The sequence below is a fragment of the Esox lucius genome, chromosome 19 (assembly GCF_011004845.1).
Source record: "Esox lucius isolate fEsoLuc1 chromosome 19, fEsoLuc1.pri, whole genome shotgun sequence".
Classification (NCBI taxonomy): Eukaryota; Metazoa; Chordata; class Actinopteri; order Esociformes; family Esocidae; genus Esox; species Esox lucius.
In genome coordinates, this window is record NC_047587.1 from 7,472,900 (window position 1) to 7,496,973 (window position 24,074).

Here is a 24,074-nt window from a genome sequence, read left to right on the forward strand (position 1 = left end):
AATAATTTTACATCGAACTCTTCAGAGCTGCTGTGATTGGTCAAAAGACAAAATGGAAAACAACATATAGTGTGGCCAGTAAACTGCCTAAGTAGCTTGGAATACAACTACTATAATGCTACTTCAGTTGAGTAAAAGGTTTTCTCTAAGCTTCTTTCAGTGTAAAATAGCATCCTCTGATAACACTGATACCCGCTGTAAGATGACTTATAAATAGTGGAACATTTCTATCGTCATTGCTTTTGAGGTAATTTGGCTGAAGCAGAACACCTCCTAGGCTATAGGGCTGTGTCCAGCCTGGCTCAGGCTTTCCTAGAGAACCTCTACACCATCCAACCAGGTGTCCACCTGTGTCCAGGTTGACCCACAAAACATTTTAACAGGAAATTAAACCGTTTTAACTAGCTGTGTTATGTCTTGTTTTTAGGGCATGTGCCGGACAGATGGGAAAGTATAGGTCAGCGTTTCCCTCGGGCTGGCCTGTGGAGGTGTAGACACTGTGGCCCTGAGGAATAAAAAGGCTAAGGGGAAAGTGTCTGGGAATGAGATTAGAGGGCGGCAGAAGAGCGCACAGGTCCAGGGACAAACCAACGGGGAGCTCTGTCTCCAGCCACGGCGCTCCAGTACAGTAGGCGTAAAGCCTCACGTTAGAGATGGTACTTCCTAACTTATGCTAAACACATGCTCTTTCAGTTGATTCAATTTGTCATCCACCGTAATGGATTGCAGAAACAAAAACTGCACGACTGAAGACTTGAACACGTCTGCCCCATATACAATGCAACAAGGAGGGTTGTATGATGGTGACCAAAAGTAGTGCGTCGTTACCGGTGAAGCAAATGTTAGGTTCATGGCCAGAAAGGCAACATAATTCAAGGCAGAAATGGCCAGATGGGAATCTATTGTAGAACAAGACTGAGCTGAGCCGACTCAGTAACACTCTACACTCGCCTGCCGTTTCTGACAAGACATTAAAACAAGGGCTGTCCAACTTGCCCACCTTTAGTAGATTCGTACTGCAAGCATCCAGGAACGCTTTTATGTAAAGGTGTATGGGCACCAATGCAATATTCTAAATGAAGACCCTAAACACTGTCAGGTTTTAAAACCAAGCCTAAGAATGACTATTTTCATAATGCATTTATTAAACAGGCTCCTCGTTCTGAAGACCCACAAGCACTAAGCGACATGGCCCTGTCAACCTTTCTGCATTTGACAGAGTTGTTCTGACAGCTAGAAGCTTGCAAACAAGGCTCTGCCAGGCCTCAAGACCTGCTTCAGAGACAAACTGAAATAACCTGAATACGCTGCTCCATTTAGAGGCCCATTGTATTCAATTCAGCACTGCAGGTTACTTCTCCTTCCACATGACGATCATTCCAAGAGCCAGCTTCACCTAACATTTCTGTGCTGTTTGTGTGTGCTGTCTGTAATGATGGGGACCTGCTCTGGGCCATCACTGTGTTATGACCAAATTAATCAGGAAACCAAAGTAGAGGGTGGAGGCTATGATCCTGGAATAAAACAACGCCTAGAGTGTTCTTAATAGAGACTGGTTGCCTGGAGTGACCTAAAGTAAATATAAATGTACTTGAGGTCCAGCTGGTTTCAACAAGAAAAAAAAAATGCAGTGATGAGTGGAAAGTTAATCCTGGAGTGTTTTTGTTAAATGGAAAATAATTCCATGTGACATAAAGAACACGGAAGAGAAAAAACAGATACTGTAACGGACGTACTTTAGGGAATGTTATGGAAGAACAGTGTAATAATGTTGTCCGCAGTAGCGTGTTTCTGCTGAGCCACATTTTATGAAGAAACCTACCAAATAGGCCAAGATGTATTAACGATCACTCACAGCACGAAGTGAATTTCAATGCATAAGAAGAGTCTGGAAATGAAAATGAGCCGGCGGTCAGAGTCAACAGGACGATCAACTGAAAACCACCGGCGGCCCCTCCTGGCGTGGTTTCTCTGACAGTTGTTTACTCGGCCTTGTAGCTGGGGGGGAAAAAGGTTTTAAAAAAAAAAAAAATACCACTGAGGGACTCAGCCTTCCTTCCCAGCAATGTTCCTACTGACAGCCATCGGGGTCAAGGCCGCCATGACAAATCTCCCCAGTCAATAGTAGCTGTCAGGACAGCACAGGGCCAAAGCAATCCTTGTCAACAGCACCTATTAATCCATGATGCTGTCAGTGTGGGGATAATTAATAGACCTAATCAGTCTGGCCCAGGGAGGACAGGTAGCACAGACACATACAGCTTCACATTTAACCGAGGCAGGGAGAAGCTTTACCTTTAACGTGCATGTTTCCTTCCACAGTATAAGTAAACCCAATGTCTTAATGATCCAACAGTATTTCCCAAACAGATGTAAGTAGGCAAGAAGGACAGACAGAATTATTCATATCAAATGTATAGCAATACAACAGTAAAAAATCTTGCAATTGTATTTGCATATAAAGGCAACTAAATGTAAAATACGTTAAAAAAAAAAGAAATACAATAAAAAAAAGATTTCAGAAACAAGGAACCTAAACTGGCATTTACAATGACAGAGTACCGTTGGCAACTTTTTTTGTGCTAGCAAGATTGCCTTTTCACACAGTGCAAAAAAAGAGAAAATACAAACAAAAATACAATTTGCAAGATTCTTTTAACATACTTCAAGGGGCATCTCAACCTTGCTCAGGCAGTTGTGAAATATAAATTATACTGCTGTTGGTTGGATATCGATATAAAATATGAGATAAATGCCTGATTCACATATGCTATTAACATAAACTGTTAAAAGGCTTGGGTGGGCCTATATGAATTCAATAACCTTACATAAACACCAACATGTACTTCTTGGAAGATTCTGACATTTGACAATATACATTTTGTTTTCAATGCAATTTAAAGGTAAAAGTTCTTTACAGCTGATTAATCAAAACCCAACATGAGAACGAACAGTACCACAAGCCTAGACTAGGAAGAAAAACAAAACAGGTTTTTAGATCCCAAGGGTCTACAGTGTACTGGGTATGGAACAATTTGACAAATTTCATTTCAAATGCTACAAAGTTTCATCAATACAAAGAATGCCAAATGCATGTTCAATTATTATGACGAGGTCAAGTATTGCTGATGTAAAGTACCATTATTGTCAGGCTGTGTACACGTCTTGAGATGAAACAAACAAATACAATGGCACATGAACCAGCCATTGCAGCAAACACTGCAAAAGACAGAATACCGTAAAATGATAATTAATTACCAGAATCTGATTTTCATGCATTTTTACAAGCAGGTTACAAAAGACAAATCTTGAACTTTAACATTCAGATCAACTTGATAAAAAAAAAGAAGAAAACGGGTTTATTTCGCGGTGCTCTATGGGTTGGGCAGGTCAAATACAATGGGGGGGTTGGTGGGCTGGAAACTGGCTGTGCAGGTGGAAGAGTTGATAAAGGTTGTGCACCCATCTGTCATAATGCCGTACCCTGCAAACAGAGGACAGATGTAAGACACCAGGGACCATAAAAAGCCGAATAATGTTAAGGCACGCTTTATAGGGCATGCCTCACCCCAACGATCAAGTGCCAGAAATAGACTGAATACTGTGACGTTAGTCAGACGCGGTATGCTGTCAATCTGGAAAAGAACACTCACCCTCATGGATACCCCCGAACGCGTGGAGCTTGGGTCGGACCCTCTGCTGTACTGTGTTCAACAGCTCCACACAGCCCACTCTTTGGAGCTCCTTGGGGACCCAGTCCCGAAAACCTGTGCCGAACCACAACAGAAGACTGCTTAACACCCTTGATGGAGCATTTAGAAGGAAACACTTGTAACGACGGGTCAGGCTCAAATGAGCATCCTTAACCATGTCTTGGCACCGTTTAAACACATTGCACTGTAAAGTTTTTCCTCAAACGTGGAAGTAAAACAGCTAAGAGCACGTCTCTCCAAGAGCAAATTGGTGGAATATGTTAACTCTTCTCTACGGAATTATGTAATGAAGGTGTGCTGGCGAATCCAAAATACTCTATACAAATATGGTACTTTGAATGTCCCAAATAAGAGAGTAGGCGACACATTAAACGCTTTAATATGCACACACAAATACATTATAACAATAAAATACATTTTAAGCTAATATTCTGCCGTTAATGTCCCTGTGTTACAGCGGCTTGAATAATACTGTAATATAGTTAAAAGCCTAGCTTTATGACCTGGTATTGGATCATGGTGCATGATCTGCATGTGTTGTAGAAACAAGATTAGGTTTTAAATGACACAATCTCCAAGGTTGTAACCCATTCGTTGTTACCGAAGACCATACTTCCTGTCCCAGGACAAACACACTTGTGTGTCAGTACTATGTGGAAAAGGTTCATGCATGCAATGTATGGAAATTGGTAAACTTCTAGCTTACCTACCTTGTTCTCTCACCCCCCCCCCCATTTTAAACTGCAGTGCTTTGCACTAATTATGTCAGAACTTAAATGTTACAATTTATAAATGAGGCACATTTATTTCATCTGGAACACAGACCAGTAGCAACTGCAGGAAAATATTGCCTCAAGTTGGATCAATTATGTTGTAGGACAATGTTCTGAATGACAATTCTACAACGTCTACTGACCTACACAACAATATTTAGAGCCTTGCAGCTTATAAAAGGACATATTTGGGTGAATGATCCACAGTAAGAAACCTAATGATATTTAAAAAATTATCTTCACCCTTCTATAACATTACATTTACACAAAAAGTCCAAATTGGGGTCCAAAATACTGATTATCCTATTAATATCAGACCGTTTTTTTTCAATGTTACTAATATTGACCCATCTATCAATCTCTGCCCTTCATTATGAGCAACCTTACTTATTTTATGCCTTTTACGTTGTCCTTTTCATTTTAACTTTTGGTATGTAATCAAAAAATGTATTTTCCATTGATCAGGCCTAATAACCTGCAACTCGAGGCAATCGCATTAATTTAGTGTTCGATTACGTGATCAAACGGATAGATGCCACTATCTGTGAGGAAAACCTGCTTGAGTTTGATGTACACCAGACACTGGGAGAGGAACTCACCTCTCTTCCAGACAATAACCAACAACACAAGGTCAGATCTATACCGGAGTCACTTCCCTGAAATACAGTGAACGTTCCAGTGTGGCCAGGTTATATTTCGGACTTACAATCAGTTTTAATGTATAGGTCAAATCCCTTGTCAAAGTGTGAGGTATTTTGGTAAGAGTAATGGGTAAAACAAATTCATAATTCGGGTGTTCAAAGCTTTTAGAAACTTTCCTAAGAAGAATGAGATATAAAAGCTTCTAACATATTATCTTGGGGATGGGTATCAAAATTCTTTGACCGGTTTCGGTTTCCATAACTTCCAGTAGAGCAATGAACGAGTGACAGTGTAATCATACTGGCAAATTCTCAACGTAAACCGTTTTAGTGTTGAAGTCGATTGTTTTCGGGTTATATCAACTCAACTCACCCAGCGGAGGTCCGTGGGTCATGAGAACATCTATGCCCTCTGGAACCCGATTCCACTTGTCCAGAAGAGATTGCCCACGGGGAAGGTTAAAACCCCAGCCATTAAACCACGGTGTCCTGCAGGACCACACAGGATAAATGCCGTAAATAAACATGTAAATGACATTGCACACCTGCACAGAACGCCGAATCCACTGGAGTATGTGAACACGTGCGCACACACACACACTTTAAACATGAACACAATATATATCTGTTAGTGAGAAAGAAAGAAAGAGATTTAGAGAGCGAGGGCATGTGAAAGATTTAGAGAGAGAGGGGGTGAGAGATTTTGATTGACAGAGCGGGATGGTGGGAGAGAGCGAGAGGGCAAGACAGATTTAAGGCAGAACAGGAGACAGCAGACTAGAGAGGGAGATAAAGGGTCATTGAACGACCAGGACATTCATTCTGGCCACACGGCTGTGCCACAGCATAACAGAGGTCATCTGGAGAGGAAGCCAATTGATTTAGCTGTCAGCGCCAATGAGAAGGAGCATGTTAATAAGAGTTGAATTTCTCCCCTGGCACTAGCCCACGGACACACACAGCAGTATGTATGGACAGCCCTGCCTGCCTGCCTGCCTTTATTTACCGACCGCTCAGACGGCCAGGGCACGGGGAGGCAGAACGGTGTACAGGACACGTATGGGGTGGGAAATGGGGGAGGAAGTGGGGGTGGGATGGGAATCCATTTGGTGCTGACTAAATGAACCACTGATAGCTGTATGAGTGATACGGCCCATGGGTGCATTCATTAACCTGCCTGAACAGTCCAGGGGCTGCACTGTGGTTTCCAGGGGGATTTGGGGGGGGGTTGTCTCTGGAGGGTTCTACCCGGAGCTGCCACTGCCTGGGGCTACGGCAACCACACACAGACACCTCAGATAGATGCCTCTCACAGTTACAGCCATTCCAGGGCAGGTGAGTCGGAGGGCCCAGACTCCCAGGCTGTAGACTCTGTGGCTCGTACGTTTCCTGTGGTACGGCTTTAATAAAAATGATAAAACAACTCAACCGGCTATCAATGCCGAGCTCATTTCAAATGTACATGAAGATTTGTCCGCTCGTGTTACATACAATATCAGCGCTTCTGTCAAAAACACCCACTGTGCGATAGCAAGGATCTGCTGACACAGCTATGCGCTGCGTGGCTAACAAACAGCCAATTCACGCTATACGTTTTCCTCCAGACTGGGTTACGACCGCACGATTCAAAGCCGAGCTTGTTCGGTTTCAGAGCCGGATCCCACTGCTGACACCAGTGGGCAGATAAATCTCACGTTTCCACGGCGTCTCCCTGCATCCCAGCAGACAGATGAGAGGTGAACAATGGGGGGTGCAGCCCAATACAGAGCCTGTAGCAAGAGGCAGGAAGTGGAGAGAAGGGAGGGGCTTGTTCCCCAGGACCTAGGGGCTCCATTATCTATGAGGAGAGAGTAGGAGCAGAGGACGCGGGAGGGAAAAAATCTCTGGGTATTTATGTTGTCATAGGATTCACACGACAAAGGCCAGACATAAATGAAAAATGCCACAACCGGAGTGTCACGACCTGAGTGTCACGAACCAAAACATTTATTTAATATCCACATAAGACAGCGGCCCATCCCCATCCGCAGAATATTCTGGGAAGCTGGGCCGTGTTGACACGAGATAAGATCTGACGCGATTAGCCATGCCTCCTCCCAGCCTGGCTGTCATCACCGGGCTAACTGATAGACTTCCTCCAGTCTCCGCCGTTATCTCCTGTTGCGGAATGATCCATCAGGATCTGTGGAGGTCAGGCCTCCACTGTCGGCCCTGACTGGGTTCTGATAAAATAAAAAAATAATGCCGGGTCCTGTCCTGCCCTGCATGCCTGGCCTTCCGCTTTAAGAGGCCAGTGGCAGCTTGATTGTGATTGATGGCAGAGTAAATAAAACCCAGAGGCTGCTTTAGAGTGTGGCGCGTCGGGGTATACACAGGAGGGCAATCTTTCACCATCGCTATGCTAGCGTTTCCACAGACATGCCCCCACCCCCTCTTAGCAGGCAGGCAGCAGACACTAAAGCCCTGAAATAACACCCACTGTCTGGACCTGCAGCTATCCAATAATCATCTGACACATCGCACACTTATACACCCAATAATAATAATAATAATAATGTCATTTACAAAAATGAAACCCTGCTCCTCGTTATCCTCAAGGTCTTAAGGGTGGACACTATTTTACCAGGTGGCATTAAAAGTCTTAAATGGAGTATTTCAGTCATGTTTATCGGCTTTTAGAAAAAGCTCAGAAAGTTTGTTTTACTTCACACGGTAGTCTCCCAGTGTTGGTTTTGCAGAGACATGAGACGTTTGAGACCATTTCGGCGCAAGAAGCCATCTGATTTATCTGAAGTATTCTTAACAAACAACGGAATGCCTATATCGGTTAGTATTTAGTGCTGATTGGTGGCCATGTTACTTTTGCAGCCATGGTTACAACTAAACTTAAGACGTTATGGCCTATATTGTCCTGAAAAGCACTGAATTAATGTGATCAATTATTATTCATCCGACATAGGCTATGGACTTGGCATATGCAATTGTGACTGTCTATTAAAACGTGCATACTGCACAGGCTACAGCCTTCACATATAATATCACCAGAGTTGCAATAAAGCATTCTACAGTTTGAAAGCTTGACTAGTAACAAAGTGTTTGGTAGGACTATCAGCTATTGCAGTGGTTCCCAACTACGGTCCTCAAGTACCCCCAACAGTACACATATTCATTGTAGCCCCAGCCAAGCACAGCTGATTCAACTTGTCAACTAATTATCAGGCTCTCACTGAGTTGAATTGGGTGTGCTTGTCCAGGGCTACAACAAAAATGTGTGCTGTTGGGGGTACTCGAGGACCGGAGTTGGGAACCACTGAGCTATTGGGTATCAGGTATTGGGCCAGTTCCTGCAGTAATACTCTGTCCTGCCAGGCTCCCTCTCTGGCTTTAGTAAAAGGAGCTCTTTCACCTTTTTGGGTGAATATGTGAACATACAGTTAAGGCCAAAAGTATTCATACCCATGCCAAATATTTTGCCATAGCGATTTTTTTACTTGACATATATGTTTCTTGTGGCAGGAAATGACAAACAAGTGACAAAACATGGAAGACATTGTGCTGGAGATACAAATGAATAACTTAACCATTTCCATTTTATTTCACATAATAAAAAAAAAAATGCCACGTCCAACATTATTCATTCCCCTTGAAATTGTTGCAAATATTTGAGAACATGCAAGTTTCTATACCATTTACAACGGTCTTGTAATTTGCACCATGAGAGAGCATTCTAATCACCTATAAATTGAGAACAGCTGAACAGCAGTAGTTCTCTAGTCAGTTACTAGTCAACTGCAAGTCATGGTTAAAAACAGGAAGTTACGCAATTCATTTGTATCTCCAGCACAATGTCATACCGTGTTTTGTCACTTGTTTGTCATTTCCAGCCAGAAGAAACCTATTGGTCAAATAAAAATTCACTATGGCTAAAAATGGGATGGCATGGGAATGAATACTTTTGGCCTCAACTGTATGAACATAAGAAAAACTGAACATTCTTTTGAACTCGGGTCATTGACAGTTTTCTTAAAATATATAATTTGATTCCCCACAACCGTCGTCGGGTGAACCGAACTGTTCTGCACTGAGCCATAATTCTATTCAGACAGATAATGTATCTTCTTTGATGTAATAACAAAATATAAATCTTGAAAAATGCACTTTTTGTGTTTAAAAATGTTCTTCAAAACTTCCCATGTTTTGACTCAGACATGTCCATTTCAAGCAGCACCCATCACTGTTCTAATTAGGCTAAGTATTCCAACACGCCAGTGTATATAAAAGTTCATTTTCTGGGGTATACACTACCCTGCAAGTTGTAGTAGAGCAGGATCGAAAGTTTCATTTAGGGCTCTCTAAAATCGGTTTTATTTCGTGGCTAATTCCATTGATTTTTCCAAATTCCGTGTTTGCAGTTAAATTTTTTTGTGATTCCATTTTTAATATCACACCTCCCAATAACCACTAGGCAGTAGTGCGCGTCAGCTTTTTCCCTCCACCCACACAGGCCGTTATTCCAAATAAGTCATCTGCAACGGCCATAACTATGTAGCCCACACCCGACCCTACACCCGCCTTAGAAAATGCCTTTGTGAAATCCAGTTTGCATAGCGTTGTTTAGACTAGGTGTTTGACAATGTTTGAGTGACAGAGAGGCACGTCTAGCAGCTAAAACGTAGCGTATTTTGAGAGGCATACGATACTACGGCCAAGTTCTCGAGCTCTCAGATTGTCATTCACCGTTCGACACCCCAACCGCCCTTTTTCCAAACAATTTGTTAGGACCCTTAACCGTGGATATAACCGCCGGGACAGGAGCTTCCAAACCAACGCCTCACAACTAGGCAGGTAGCAACCACGGAGCTAGATGTGGGTTTCTGGCGGCCCTCTCCCATGTCATCAGTGCCTGAGAATTTTGTGTGAAATCTGAGCCTCTGCACACACAGCGACAAAACGTAAACTACACCGTTAATGCAGACCAAGATTCAACAGATGGGCGCTTAGGCATTTCTTTTACCAGAGTAACGTCATGCAGTTAGCGACACTACCCCACAATCAGAGTAATAAGGAACAACACAGACCACACGCAGAGATGTTGAATGTTCATCCAGATTCGCTGCACTTTTAGAGTAGGCAAAATGCGGCGGTAATTATCACTAATATTACGTGGACCATATTTAGAATTAAAATAGTTTATATTAAAACACAACTGACACTTAAGTGCAAATATCATCCATACCTACAGAATGACCCTAACCTACTGGTCAGGACTACCTAGAGCAGTGTTTCCCAATTCTGGCCCTGGGGACACCAAGGCTCACGCACTGGTTCAAATGTTGCCCCTACCACTCACACAATCAACCAATCATCAGGTCTTTCATTTGAATCAGGTGTGTGTGAGTGCTAGGGCAAAAACAAAAATCATGCACACATTGAGGTCCCCAGGACCAGAATTGGGAAACACTGATCTAGCGGTACTTAATAAAGGGCATTTGGGTTGTTGTGTGTTGCACCCAATGTAGTATTGTGAGGGAAATTCAGGGCTTAGGCATTGCCGGTCTGTCTATAGCGCCTGTGGACAGCTACTCCACCCTGTTAGTCACAATACTGACATGGAAAGCTAAAGGATAAACGGTTCTGTTTCCACATTTCACCTGCCCTGGCCAGGACACGTGGCTCAGCGTCAGGCGCACACGCTTCCCAGCACGGCGTACCCAGGCGGGCCTATTGTGACACCGCTCCGGTCCAAAGAAGCACTCAGCACCACTAAGTAGGTGCTCTTCTACATCACTGACCTGGCGTGTGTCAATGTCACCCAGCGGTTTGACAAAAGCTCTCATTCACCCCCCCCCTTACTTCATCTTAATTCAAGCCTGGAAGTAATCATCAGTAGGCTACACACACACACACACACACACCGCATCCACTGCGGCATCCAGGGTCCTCAGGCTAGGCGCTGACCCTGGTTAGGCAAATGAGCCCCTTAATATTCATCCTGGTGAAGGGCACTGCTCTGGTTGGTTTTCACAGACCGTTACATCGCGAGGCAGAATGAAAGCTCATTAAAAAGCTTCTGATGTACGGTAATAAACTGGATTATGATGTTATTGTTGTTGGGGTACTAAGGCTCTGGCTGGCTCCTGGGGGGTGGCGGGGAACCAGATCATTATTCAACCTGGCACATAAGTAGGAAGGCCCTAGTCTTCTCATGCACTGTGGCCTTCTGGTAGACCGGAGCTCATCCTGACTAGAGGGCAGGCATCTCCCCCTTCTCCACTCCCCAGCTTTCCTCCATTCCGCATGGGCCGTGCTTCTTGGCCATCTAACCTAGTCCGTCGGACTACACCCACACCCCCTGCTAGGGCGTGACAAAATGGGCAATATAAAATACATTTCTGCGATGCACATTTTTAAATTTGACTCGACACCTGAGAATATGAATTGGTTTAAACCAGAGAAAGATATTTCACATAATGAATCAAAGTGGCAATCAGCATGGTTAGGAACAATCTGTTCAAAAAGGGCATTTAAGCTAACAGAACCGAATGCAAAACTATTTTGGGGCTTTGTTGACGTGTGTAGAAAGCAGCCACCAGAGGACAGGGAGAGACGCCAAACCAAGTACACTTTAAACGCTGACATCACACACGGCTGAGTGGCCTTCCAAAATAGCACATGCGTTATGGATTTCTGGTGATATGGAAATTGCCCACAAAAATTCAATATCAATTCAACTGATGGCGCAGCCCAACCCCTGCACCTCCCCTTGGGACGGCCTCTGTCCCGGGTGCCCCAGTTGGGACTGCCATCCCGACACTGTGAGAGCCTAAAGTGTTGGGCTGCAGCCAGAGCAGGACAGTGCTTGGAGACCTGAGGAGTGTAGCAGGGCACGGGCAGCTAATTAACACTGACGTGTAGCTTGCACCTCTGGGTCAAAGGACACTTCAGAATCAGTGATGTCAGCAGGGGCCTGTAGGGCAGAGCAGCATACAGGCCTATGTGAATGTTCTCAGTGGATGTACTCAAGAGTTTGGGCATAGCCATTGACTTCAATGCAGCTTTGTTTTGAGGAAGAACAGACCCAGATTGATTTCCCCAGGCTCTTCTAGCTGTCTTCCTCTGAATGTGTTGGATACTGTGGAATAGTTCACCTCAGCACTGTTCCGACAGATACACTAAACCACAGCAAAAATGCTGCTAAACTAAAATCACGTACCGGACTGAAGGACCAATTGTTCCAAGACGACAACAGCGACAACATGACTAGAGATCAGACAGGTTGTGACTGTGTTAGTTGGTCACCAACTGGTGATGCTGAAACTAAAAAGAGTCCGATAGTGACCGAGACGCAGCGATCGAGTCACAGAAACTGAGACGCAGAGACAGACAGCGGCAATTACAGACACTCACTCACAGACAGACAGACAGACACTCACAAAAGACCAACACACAGACAGACAGAGTGACCGACACACAGACACAGAAAATCAAAACCATTAATGGAAGCGAGGAGGTGCCCAGTGCACCAGTCAATTGAGTACATTACCAGCCTCCATATGGGTGTAAATGGGAAACATTGAACCACCATTTCCAACGCCGTTCTATGCCGACCACACCCACTGCACACGCGTGCACACGCACCAAGGTTTCCATGACAACCGAAAACCACACCTCCTTTGTGGCTCTGCCTAGCAGGCTCTCACCCAATTTGAACCCAGAGGTCACATGACTACTGTGTGTCTGCTGTCATTAGAGGATTAGAGGAAGTCTTTCATTTCTAAAGTCAGACTCAGACTGTCACTATACTGCCTATCATACTGGCGCTGAGATGGCCCGGCCCAGATCTGGCCTCAACCAGACTACACACACACCATAAAGTATAGACTCACGGTATATTAAACACATACACACACAGGACCTGTCACAAAAGAATGAGGCCTTTGCATACTTATCCCTTTTACCATGCTATCAGAAGTCCGTGATAGTATCAAGAGGAGTCTAAGTCACTGTTATCTTGGAAAAAACCCAGCCCCCCCGTCAAAAAAAATAAACATTTCAATTAAAGGTGTCAGTCTTGAGCCTGAGATCTAGAGCAATGAGTGTCAAGCCTGGCTGATCTCTTTGCGGGCAGTGGAAATGACCTCTGTAACCATTGAGTTCTGAGGTGGCAGGGGTCACTAAGGCCCGCTGGGAGTGCTGTCCCTAAGGGGGGTGCAGGGGTCATGCCCAGGAAGTGATCCATACAATACAACAATGGAACCAGGATGTGTCAGAACAAAAGCCACTTTCTGCTGTAATGGCTGGCCACTCTGGGACACTGCCCCGGTAACAACAATAACCCCAGAGCTCCAGTACAGTCCTCCTCAGACCTCCCATCATGCATCCTGGCGGCCAGATTTCTCCACTTGATGTCCCCCGCATTGCCAAGATAATCGTTGGATTCTGCGCTACACTATCAATGAAACAGGCTTTTGCATTTTGAGGAGCATCCCACTATCACCAGGAGAATCAGCACCGCATGGAAAAAAGACATGATATAATTAAACTACGCTAGTTCCCTCCTCAATGACAATTGACCTAGAGAAGCCAATATTGTGCAATAATTGAACCAGATGAAGATATTAAGACCTAAAAGACCAAATCCCTCATTGTCGTCCTCATAGTGTTGTCCCGGCCAGACTGTTTCATTGTCAAGTGAGTCATAGCTATTCAGCCGGGGCTCGAGAAGACAGACACCCCTGGACCCTCTCCCGTAGACCAAATGTCCCGGAGCTGATGAAGAGCAACACAGTCAGATGAGGCGTGTGGTTCACAGAATATTAGACCCTCTAGGAAGGCAGCCTGTGAAATGAGTTTGGGGTCAGTCTGGCTGCCTGTGAAATGAGTTTGGGGTCAGTCTGGCTGCCTGTGAGATGAGTTTGGGGTCAGTCTGGCTGCCTGTGAGATGAGTTTGGGCTCAGTCTGGCTGCCTGTGAGATGAGTTTGGGCTCAGTCTGGCTGCCTGTGTGCAATTTCCCGAAGAGTGTGTGTGGTTGCGCGCGTGTATGTGCGTTCCCATCAGCCAGTAGGGAGTCGGAGGCCAGACACAGGTCAGACAGACAATGACTTGATTTCCTTGCTCTGGGCTTGACCCTCTACAGCCACCCAAGGCCTCACAGTTCTGGGTTAGGATTTACTATCCGAGCATATTAAAAAGGTCAATATACCCTTTCAAGAAGTCTCTCACAAAGAAAAACAATCAAGTCCTAGCCCATCTCAGAATGTATTTTGAATGATCAAATACCTAAATATTAATTTGCAAGTATATAACAGAGTACAAATAAACACATTCTAAAACATAGTATTTGTGTTGTTCTAAAGGTAAGTGGTATATTGAAATGGCTTGAAGGAATATGGAATTTAGAGAAACAGGGGCAAGTTACAGATCCAAAATCAGCAACGGGCAGAATAATCTCTAGCAGAAGTCTGCAGATGGAGCACTCAATGTTACATTGACCACCTCAGTGCCCTGACCAAAAAAGTGTCTGATCACTTAGATCTGGAGAAGAACAAGACACAGCTCAAGTTAAAGAATTATGGCAAATCCTGCAAGAAACCTGGAAAAAAAATTACCACAAAATTAAATAAAAATGGCAGTCTACCTAAGCAAATTGCGTCCGTTTTGCATTCTAGGGGAGGCCAAACAAAACGACAATGTTTTTGTTACTTTTCATAGTATTCAGGTTTATTTGTGTTTATTTCAATATCTATATAATTTAAGTTAACTCAAACAGGAATAATAGTGCCTTCGCAAAGTATTCACTTTCTCCACATTTTGTTGTGTTGTAGACTAAATATATTCACATACTGTTGCCAACAATCTAAACACAATATCCAATTATGACAAACCAAAGACACAGGTTTAAAACAATTGTGCTAAAGGGCTTCCTTTAGCACGGCGTCCGTTAGGAAAATTTGACACCAGACAATTATTTGTATGGACATTTGAGTACTGTACCGAACATATTAAGTATACAGTGCTAAGAACTAATTAAATTGCTTTTAGTTCTATGTAATTGTTTTCAAATATTAGCCAAGATGTCCATCTGATAAAGTTAAAAATCAATGTTCTTATAACAGGTTTTATTAGAGAGCAAAACCGCAGAACTGCAGTCAGTCATTTTGCCCAGTTGAAAAATCAACCCAACAATTGATTGATTGAAGCCTGGCATTTGGGTATTGGGAAGGTTTTTGGATTAGCCTCAACTGTTTTGCGAGCTGGACATTAACGCAGGCGATGATATAAAACGCCCAAAATGGAAGATTAGTGCTTTGTTTTCACCATGCACGCTTGTTTGGAATATCAACAGAGCAAGTCCTTGGTTAAAGTTAGCTATTGCAGTTGGGAAATCGAAAATGCCCAACTCTTTTGGCCATCTCATAACACACGTAAAACTGGTAATTTTGTCCTCTTGAAGACCAGATGTTGAGGCCCTCTTTATTCTGTTTGCGAGATAATCCATTCTCTGTGAGCAGATTGTATATCTGGATAACAACGGTAAAGTTTTGCCCAGTGACCGTAAACTTCACTGTAGTCTCTTATCAGGACATCGCAAGCAGTTTAGAACTTTTGGAAACTTCACAATTTACAGCTCAAACTGTAAAATATTTCCGCCAGCCAATAATTTTACCATGTTCTTTTATGATATAGATATAGATATATATATATTTTTTTTTTAATCAGCCAAAAGGTGGCTATTGCTGGCTAATGGATGCCCTGTCCTACAGATGTACAATGGGGCAAAAGTCCAGGCTGTGGCTGCATCACTCAAAGATATTCAGATTTCAAAGGTACGAGTCTCAAAGGTAAGTGCGTATGTGGGTAATTGCTTTTGGGTCATTTATTTGCTGAAATATGAATTTTGGACCCAGTCTGAGATCCTGTGTGCTCAGGATCAAGTTTTGTTTAAGGACCTCCATGCATTTTGCTCCTTTCATCCATCCCTCAATCCTGATCGGTCTCCCAGTCCTTGCTGCTGAAAAGCATCCCAATAGCATGATGCTCCCACCATGCTTCACCGTACGGATGGTAATTGCCAGGTGATGAGTGGTAACTTGTTTTCAGCAGATGTTGCACCTAGCCTGTAGGCATAAGTTTGATTTGGGTCTCATCAAACAAGATAATGTTTTTCCTCATGCTCTGAGTCATTTCTGTGCACTTACCGCATTTGTAAAAATTCATTTGGTATGTCATATGCCTTTTACTCACGAGGGGCTTTTGTCTAAGCACTGCACTACACTACAAAGGTTTCATTGATGGAGTGCTGCAGAGATGGTTGTCCCATTTGGGTTATTTGGAAGGCACTTCTTGCCTAGTAATTTAGATTGGCCAGAAGGCCAGCTGTAGTGGTTCCAAATTTCTTCTGTTTCACAATAATGGAGACCACTATGCGCGCCTGGCAACAATCAACGCTTTAGCAATTTTTTATAACCTTCCCCAGACCTATGCTTTGACAATTCGTGGATTTTTTTAAATTAAATGGCACATGAGTTGTTGAAACTTAACCTAACCCGCAAATTCATGTAGATCACAGGGATTTTAGATTAAATTCAAATATGGTCTATGTTTTGTTTAGGCTTACCACAGCTCAGCTTTTTAATAATCGTGTAACTCATTACGATAAGGTGACGATGGTCAACATATTTACATAAAATCATTCTACCACTTAATTGGCCAAATATATTGATAAGTCTGATAAGTATTTACATATTAATCAAAATGCTGAGTCGGCGTAAGCCCACACAAAAAACAGACCTAATTTGAAGCGGATAGAAAAAAAATCCCCTATGGAAGGAACGAATGGTAGAACAACGCAAAGAGCCACATTCAGTTTTTGCCGGAATGTTTAACAAGGGATTACGGTTATACTATTTTACTGTCGTGTTTTTTTTTTTTTATAAAAACTTGCTGTCCAGTTTAACGGCTTTAAAGAAAACATCCAGCAGACTAAGACACAACATTCCAAAAAGTTATCAAAGCATCATGACAGGCTTACAACAAAACTCATGTCTTGAGATTTGTCTTCTCTATAAAAGAAAACGTGACATGCCTCATGAAACACCTCACAGTCATACTTCATAATTCAACGAGTGACCGGCCTGACAGCAGTGGCGCCTAGTCTTCCATCTACTACCGAGTAGAGAAGGCAAACTACAGCAGCAGTGGGTAGAAAGGGAACTAACAAGTAACTGTGCCTGGGAGATAAACACAGTGACATGGCTGTGATGACGTGACAATCTGGAGCAGAGTATTTTCTAAGTACATGTCTGCCTCCACAGCAGCTTGTAGCATGCCAGGACATGTCTCAAGTCTAGGACAGGAGGAGAAGACATGGCTCCCAACTAGCCACATAAGTCTCTCTCCATGTCTCCTTAATACATCACATACCTGTCAAGACAAACAGTCAGAGGTACTGAGATGGGAGAGGTCAATAAACCGCAGCGCCCACATATAGTCTGCTACTTGTGAATACTAGCACCAAATGAGCAACATGCAGGAACTTTATAAATGAGATGTGTTAGCACACAACCTCCGCTATCACCTACACAGCAGCATCACTACTCTACGCTACTCAATTAGCGCCAGTGATTTGCTCTATTTGAGCAACCCACCACACTTAGCAGACAGACTGTCACTTCGGGTGTTTGTCACTGAGGCCAGTCGCCAAACTGAGTTATAAAACATTCACTGCGGTGCCACAAATCTATAACCAGCACCTAAATAGCAACCAAGTTACAACATGCAACCCAAGGAGAAACTTACCACGGCGCCCCATATATTCGGAATCCCTTGACCGTAACCTCGGAGTCCTGCAGGTACGTACAGTTCGATAGGAGGGACCGAACATCGTCAAAGTCTTCCGGTCTCAGCTTGGAGACCGAGGGAAAGCGGTAGTAATCCTGCTTGACAAGCTCAGCCATGAAGTCCTTGTCAAACGTTAGTTCATGGTTCCCCGCAATCACCACTTTGAATTCATACGGTAGACTCCCTGAAGGACAGGCAGAGCAAGAGAGAACGGTTTAGCAAGGGTGGCTAGCTATCTTTCACAGTTTAATGTTATTGAAGTGAAATGCCATTGACAGTAATTTTAAACAGCATGGCCCATACCTGTGGCCAGCCGCAGGGTTTCTTGGACTACCACTAGGCCAGATGGGAAATCAATATTCATTCACAAAAATAAAAAGCAGTCTTGCAAGGTTACCGTAAAGGTCCACGAAAGTAAAACAGCACAAATAAAAAAGGGGAAATCTTCTTGACCTCCACAGATCATATTGAACTCTCCTTCTCACTTACCACAGAACAATAACTGAAGAAGACCTTAGTTACCCAGCCAACGCACATCCATTAAAGGCAACAAAGGGGCATTTTTTGATTTGACCTTTTTACTTTCTTGGACATAGAAGTCCTTTGTCCAGCTAACCCCTTCCATTACCAGGGTAAGACAGTTCTATATGGAGCTCAATTGAGAGCTCAACTCCATTTTCCCCTAGGCTTGCTGATGTGACCAACGTGACAACACAGCAAAGAGCTGATCGAGAGCTGGTGTCAGTCAGACACATGTTCTCTCCAGTTTAGGCTAAAATACCTTTGAAACAAAGGATGTCAGTAAAGCAAAAATAAATGTAATAATGTTGTGTGACTTTAAAGGTAAATTGCTTTCTTTCCATGGTTAATAATCTTAAATGTTATATTTGCAGCATTAAATATATACAAACGTTTTAAAAGTCGTAAATTTAATAAAGAAGACCAGATTACACCATTCAGAGATACAACATGATGACATTTGATTAGACAGGCTTGGATAGAGGTATCCCCACAGTACGAGTGTTAAGAGCAAGATGCATTAAAATGACAATGTTCACCCAGCCAGTCGTTGAATTTCTTGACTTCAGAGGGCAGTCCCAGTTCAGTAAAGTCTCCAGTATGGAGCAGGATGTCCCCGTATGGCATCTGAATCCCATCTGTCCTGGAGTGTGTGTCTGACACACAGACGAAACGTGTGTGACCGGCTGGTTTAGGGGCGTCATAGGGAATAGGTTCCACCCTGCCATCGGAGAGGGACAGAAAAGTCAGCGTCAAAGTTTGGGTTATATTTTACAAACTGATCTCCATTTGAATGCATGTTCGTACAATAGAACATTAAAATGTAATATTAATTGAAGTGTATTGTGTAAAGACAACGGGTACTGGTCAGGTAGCAGAGTAGCTGGCGCCATGGAGCTCAAATAGCAGCCATTGCGAAGAGATCCAGTAAATGTGTACTGTAAATATTCTTGAAAGTAATTTTGTTAGCTTTTTTTTTCTTTAAACATCACAGTCCTATGCCCGCATCTGTGCAGCTACTAGTCAGGAACGACCTATGAGACCCAAAACTCTAGTTGATCATCTGGAGAGTCTCAGAGGCTCTGAGAAGATAGACCAAGCCCCAACAACAACCCCACATTTAGAACAAATTCTAAATTAAATGGATGTGACCAAATATCCTCATTCCATATTAGGCAGATGTGACCACCCCTCCCTTCCCCTCATTCCATATTAGGCGGGTGTGACCACCCCTCCCTTCCCCTCATTCCATATTAGGCGGGTGTGACCACCCCTCCCTTCCCCTCATTCCATATTAGGCGGATGTGACCACGCCTCCCCTCATTCCGTATTAGGCGGATGTGACCACCCCTCCCCTCATTCCATATTAGGCGGATGTGACCACCCCTCCCCTCATTCCATATTAGGTGGATGTGACCACTCCTCCCCTCATTCTGTATTAGGCGGATGTGACCACCCCTCCCCTCATTCTGTATTAGGCGGATGTGACCACCCCTCCCCTCATTCCATATTAGGCGGATGTGACCACCCCTCCCCTCATTCCGTATTAGGCAGATGTGACCACCCCTCCCCTCCCCTCATTCCATATTAGGTGGATGGGACCACCCCTCCCCTCATTCCATATTAGGTGGATGTGACCACCCCTCCCCTCATTCCATATTAGGCGGATGTGACCACCCCTCCCCTCATTCCATATTAGGCGGATGTGACCACCCCTCCCCTCATTCCATATTAGGTGGATGTGACAACCCCTCCCCTCATTCCATCTGCCCCCTGATGGTGACTGTACAATCCTTGTGGGGGCAAAAAGTAGCCTAGAATTTTTTGCTTTTTAGATCACATACGTGAGCTGACAAGGTTAATAAAATATGTTCTGCCCTTGAGCAAGTCAGTTAACCCTAGTTACACCCTGGACAGCCAATAGGGCAGCCCTTAAACCTCTCCAATTTAGAGGGGTTTGATTAAAAGTGGACCTTGTGTTAAATTTACAACAAATAACCTTTTTAACATAAATAAAAGAAAAACTCTGTCCATGAACTCTCTCTCATTTAAAGCTACAAAATCACTGTACATGTTTAATAAAGATGTATTTATTATTATTAGTTCAGGCTACTACAACTAGTCCAGGTCCCTCATACCCACACACATTTGCAAGCCCTTGGAAGAGTTTCCAGACTGAGGCAGCCAGGCTGTCAGCTCACATGGGATTTTGGTCTGGCCAGGTGCCCAGCTCTGATGCATGGAATAAAGCTGGCAAATTACAGATTAGCCTGCCACCTTGAGTGAGTCGCTCAAGGTGTTTCAGTAGAAAACACCACAACACACAGGAGGTAATTTCAAACCTCCTTTGACCTTGTATACAACATGATATTAATGAATATCTGTTATAAAGACTCTACACTGACTTGTTCAAAAATTGCTCATCCCGATGTGATTAACACTACAGCAATGGCGGCCGGATTCAATAAACAATTAAACCGATAAAACAAAGTCCACCTTGCTTTTCTACCGAGACATCTGTCCACAGTCAAAGACTACTGACAAAGAGAGAGAGAGCAGATGCCATTTAATGACAACAATTAAAAAACAGATGATTGTGGACTAAGTGAAAAACATTGGTTGACGGAAGTCCGGAGACATCTGTCTCACACCTTTGTCTCTCTCTCTGCTGGTAAGGCACAGTTTGGCGTGCGTGTCACCGTCAGCCAGCCACAAGCACCTGCCCCCCCCCCCCCCCCCGGGCAGGCCAGTCGCGCGCACACCAAACACCCATTACATCCTGACCATTATGACTCAATACGCAAGTTACTTAGAATTGAGCGGTGACCCTGCGGTCAAAAGTGGCATTGTTAAATAGCTTATTAACCCACTTCACCTCTGACCTCTGTTAAGCAAATAACATAAAAGGTGGCCTCTGCCTCACACACCGCAGCTTGACTGAGAGTTTCCAGGGAGGCACACTGCGGAGCTCACAAACAGGTTTTAATCACGCGCCATCTCTTCCTCTGTACCAATCTATTGGTAGAGAAGAAGGACTAGCTGTACGAATGAAGACGGCACCAGCAGCTGTGGGTTGGTGGTGGAGGTTGTGACGGCAGATGTCCTATATTCAGTCTTTTGTTTGAACCTGCCAATCAATAAGCTGCGCACTGTAAAGGCCCTTAAGACGAAAGAAAGACAGATACAGTGCAGGCGAACAGAGGGCGGATATACACTCACATGTGCACATTTGGCGGTTGGAATCTGCTCTCGTTGATGTTGTAGTGGGTGAAGGCCTGCGTGGGATTAGAGCTGTACTCGTCCACAGCGATGGTCACCTTGCCCTGAGAAAGGGGGTTTCTGTGAGCCATGGCCCCGTTGCTAGGGACATGGGCAGCTAGTTTACCAGGATCCAGGACCATAATAGGGAGCAGGCATCATCCAGAACGGCCTCGCTTACGAACTCAGACCCACCAGCCCTCCAGACGACTGATCAACATCACCGCAAAACAAGAAAGGCACACATCAATATTCCAGCAGTGGTGAAGCAAACACTTAACAATGCAGCTGTAAATTACTGTCTTAACTAAACGACTTCTGTTCAAGACACTAGGAGACCATCCTGAATGGCAATTTTTCTGAATTGCAATAATTAGTTAACCACACATTCGATAAACAGGCTAAATGCTTCCATATTTTGTCCTACGTTAACTGTTAAAAGATTTCACCACAAATAAACAAGTTGCAAAATGGACATTTCCAACAACACTGTAGTAGAAAATCCATCGTTTCAACTACTTTATGCGTTTTGTTTTCCAATCAAAAACTTGCTACAACCCAGGCCTACTGTATATTTTCACAAAATGTAATTGTGATTCACTGAGTTGATGCAATGTAACCAAGTTCATTCTAGTAGCCACATGATTATGAACTTTGACCGCAGTCATAACCTAAACATCCAATACCGAAAGTAAAAACATAAAAGTATCCTCCAGAATACAAACAAGTTCAGCAGAGGTGCAGACACCATTTAACATTTACTACCAGTCAACTGCTTAATTTACTATCATTCAATTGAAACATGCAAATTATTTTACAAGCTTTTAACTGTAGCGGTTATTTTATGACATTAAGGACAAAAAAGTACATCTGATTCTGTTTCACGATGCAAGACCTAGAAGAGCTAATTTTAAAATACATGCAACGTTTCTACCAATAAGCCTACACAGACATGAGGAAGAGAGCGAAATTGGACCTCTGACACCCGACATTACAAAATCGTGTTCTTCTTCCTCGTTTATTGTAATCTGCATTAAAGAACAATAGATAAACCCAAGACGAGCTCTGCTATCTAAAATATTAAAATTAGCAACATGTATAGCTTCTGCAGAAACCTCTGTATCCGAATGCCTCGTAAATGACAAGCCACCTCTAACCCACCGCTTTGTGCCTCGTTATTTTTTCCCAGCGATTTTCTTGCCAAACGGGTGGCGAGTTCCCTTTCTCCGGCGGATACGTGCTCCGGGTTAGCACTCTATGTTGTCAAAAACGCGGTCTCAAAGATAAAGCAAACAATTTCGAGGTCTTAAGAGGTGGAGGTCGTGGATAGCAGGGCAGAACCTTCGACCCTGGGAGACCCTCTGCTACTGGCTCTTGAGGAAATGCGACAGACTAGACAGGCAACGAGCGTATAGAAGCCTCGACGTGGGAAGAGGAGGGGAAGCCCGTGAGAGCGGTGCTGTGAGAGGACTGCCACCGGGGTCAGAGAGCACAATACAGAGAGAACCACTGAGTTAGGGAGGGGACTGCAGTCGGACTATAATCAGTACAAATGAAGATTAAATTAATGTTATGTTATTTTTTACACAATTTTATGTTTGGATAGCCTACGCGGGCTCGCATAAGATGAACTCGACGTTATAATTTGAAACCTTTAATATTCTGCGTTGTATTGCACACAATATTGAATACAAATACATTTGAAATGTATATTTGGTTGATGAATTTTAGAACACTACTGAGAAATCACCTAAGGGCACTTACATTTTTTAAAATATATTTATTAAATAACTGGGCAGTACGTATTTATTTGCTGGTTAAGCAAAAAACAACATTAGAACAAACATTAATACAATTAAATATCCACATTTCGTGTGTTGTTCTATAATTGATATGTTGAAAGATGTGTTGAATTGATATCTTGACATGCCCCCCCTCCGGCCCTGATTGGCCAGTTCAAATTCCTCATGAGATGATGTCATCTTGTCTTTATGAGGTAGAAGTTTAAAGTGTGTGTGTGTGTGTGGGAGGAGGGGGGTTTATTTTATTTCTTCTCCATTTAACCTTTGGCCAATAAGTACTGTTATGGGACAATTCAATAAGAATTAACCAAATATTAACTTTTTAAATGAGATCAATGAATTTAACTTTAATCTACATATATATTTTTGTTAAAACTTCATAAAAGACAGCTTTTCTAATCAATAGGTTCTTGTATAAGCAGGGTCATTTCTTCACTGTTGTTCTGTAGCCAGAAAAGGTACCAAACAGATTGATAATGCTTAGTATGGCCCAAGTTCTGGATATGGAAGTATGGTTATGGTTATGT

The 24,074-nt window shown here is 43.4% G+C and overlaps 1 protein-coding gene across 1 annotated transcript; it reads right to left on the reverse strand.

Moving 5' to 3' along the window:
* Nucleotides 1-1,613: 1,613 nt before the first annotated feature.
* Nucleotides 1,614-23,257, reverse strand: LOC105018077 (metallophosphoesterase MPPED2). Its single transcript, XM_010883200.4, has 7 exons — nucleotides 22,907-23,257; nucleotides 21,707-21,955; nucleotides 19,027-19,208; nucleotides 17,927-18,152; nucleotides 5,501-5,616; nucleotides 3,654-3,767; nucleotides 1,614-3,484 (listed from the first exon to the last, which is right to left on the reverse strand). The coding sequence occupies exons 2-7, from the start codon at nucleotides 21,886-21,888 to the stop codon at nucleotides 3,375-3,377; spliced, it is 930 nt and encodes a 309-aa protein (XP_010881502.1). The 5' UTR covers nucleotides 21,889-21,955; nucleotides 22,907-23,257; the 3' UTR covers nucleotides 1,614-3,374.
* Between the last annotated feature and the right edge of the window lie 817 nt (nucleotides 23,258-24,074).

Bases quoted from the DNA above. Each gene is read 5' to 3' on its own strand.
- LOC105018077 (XM_010883200.4), bottom strand. From the start codon at position 21,888: ATGGTCCTGGATCCTGGTAAACTAGCTGCCCATGTCCCTAGCAACGGG. The intron at 5,617-17,926 runs GTAAGTTTCTCC...GTGGTCCTGCAG, and splicing joins CGAATATATGGGGCGCCGTG to GACACCGTGGTTTAATGGCT. The intron at 3,485-3,653 runs GTGAGTGTTCTT...CTCTGTTTGCAG, and splicing joins GTTCGGGGGTATCCATGAGG to GGTACGGCATTATGACAGAT.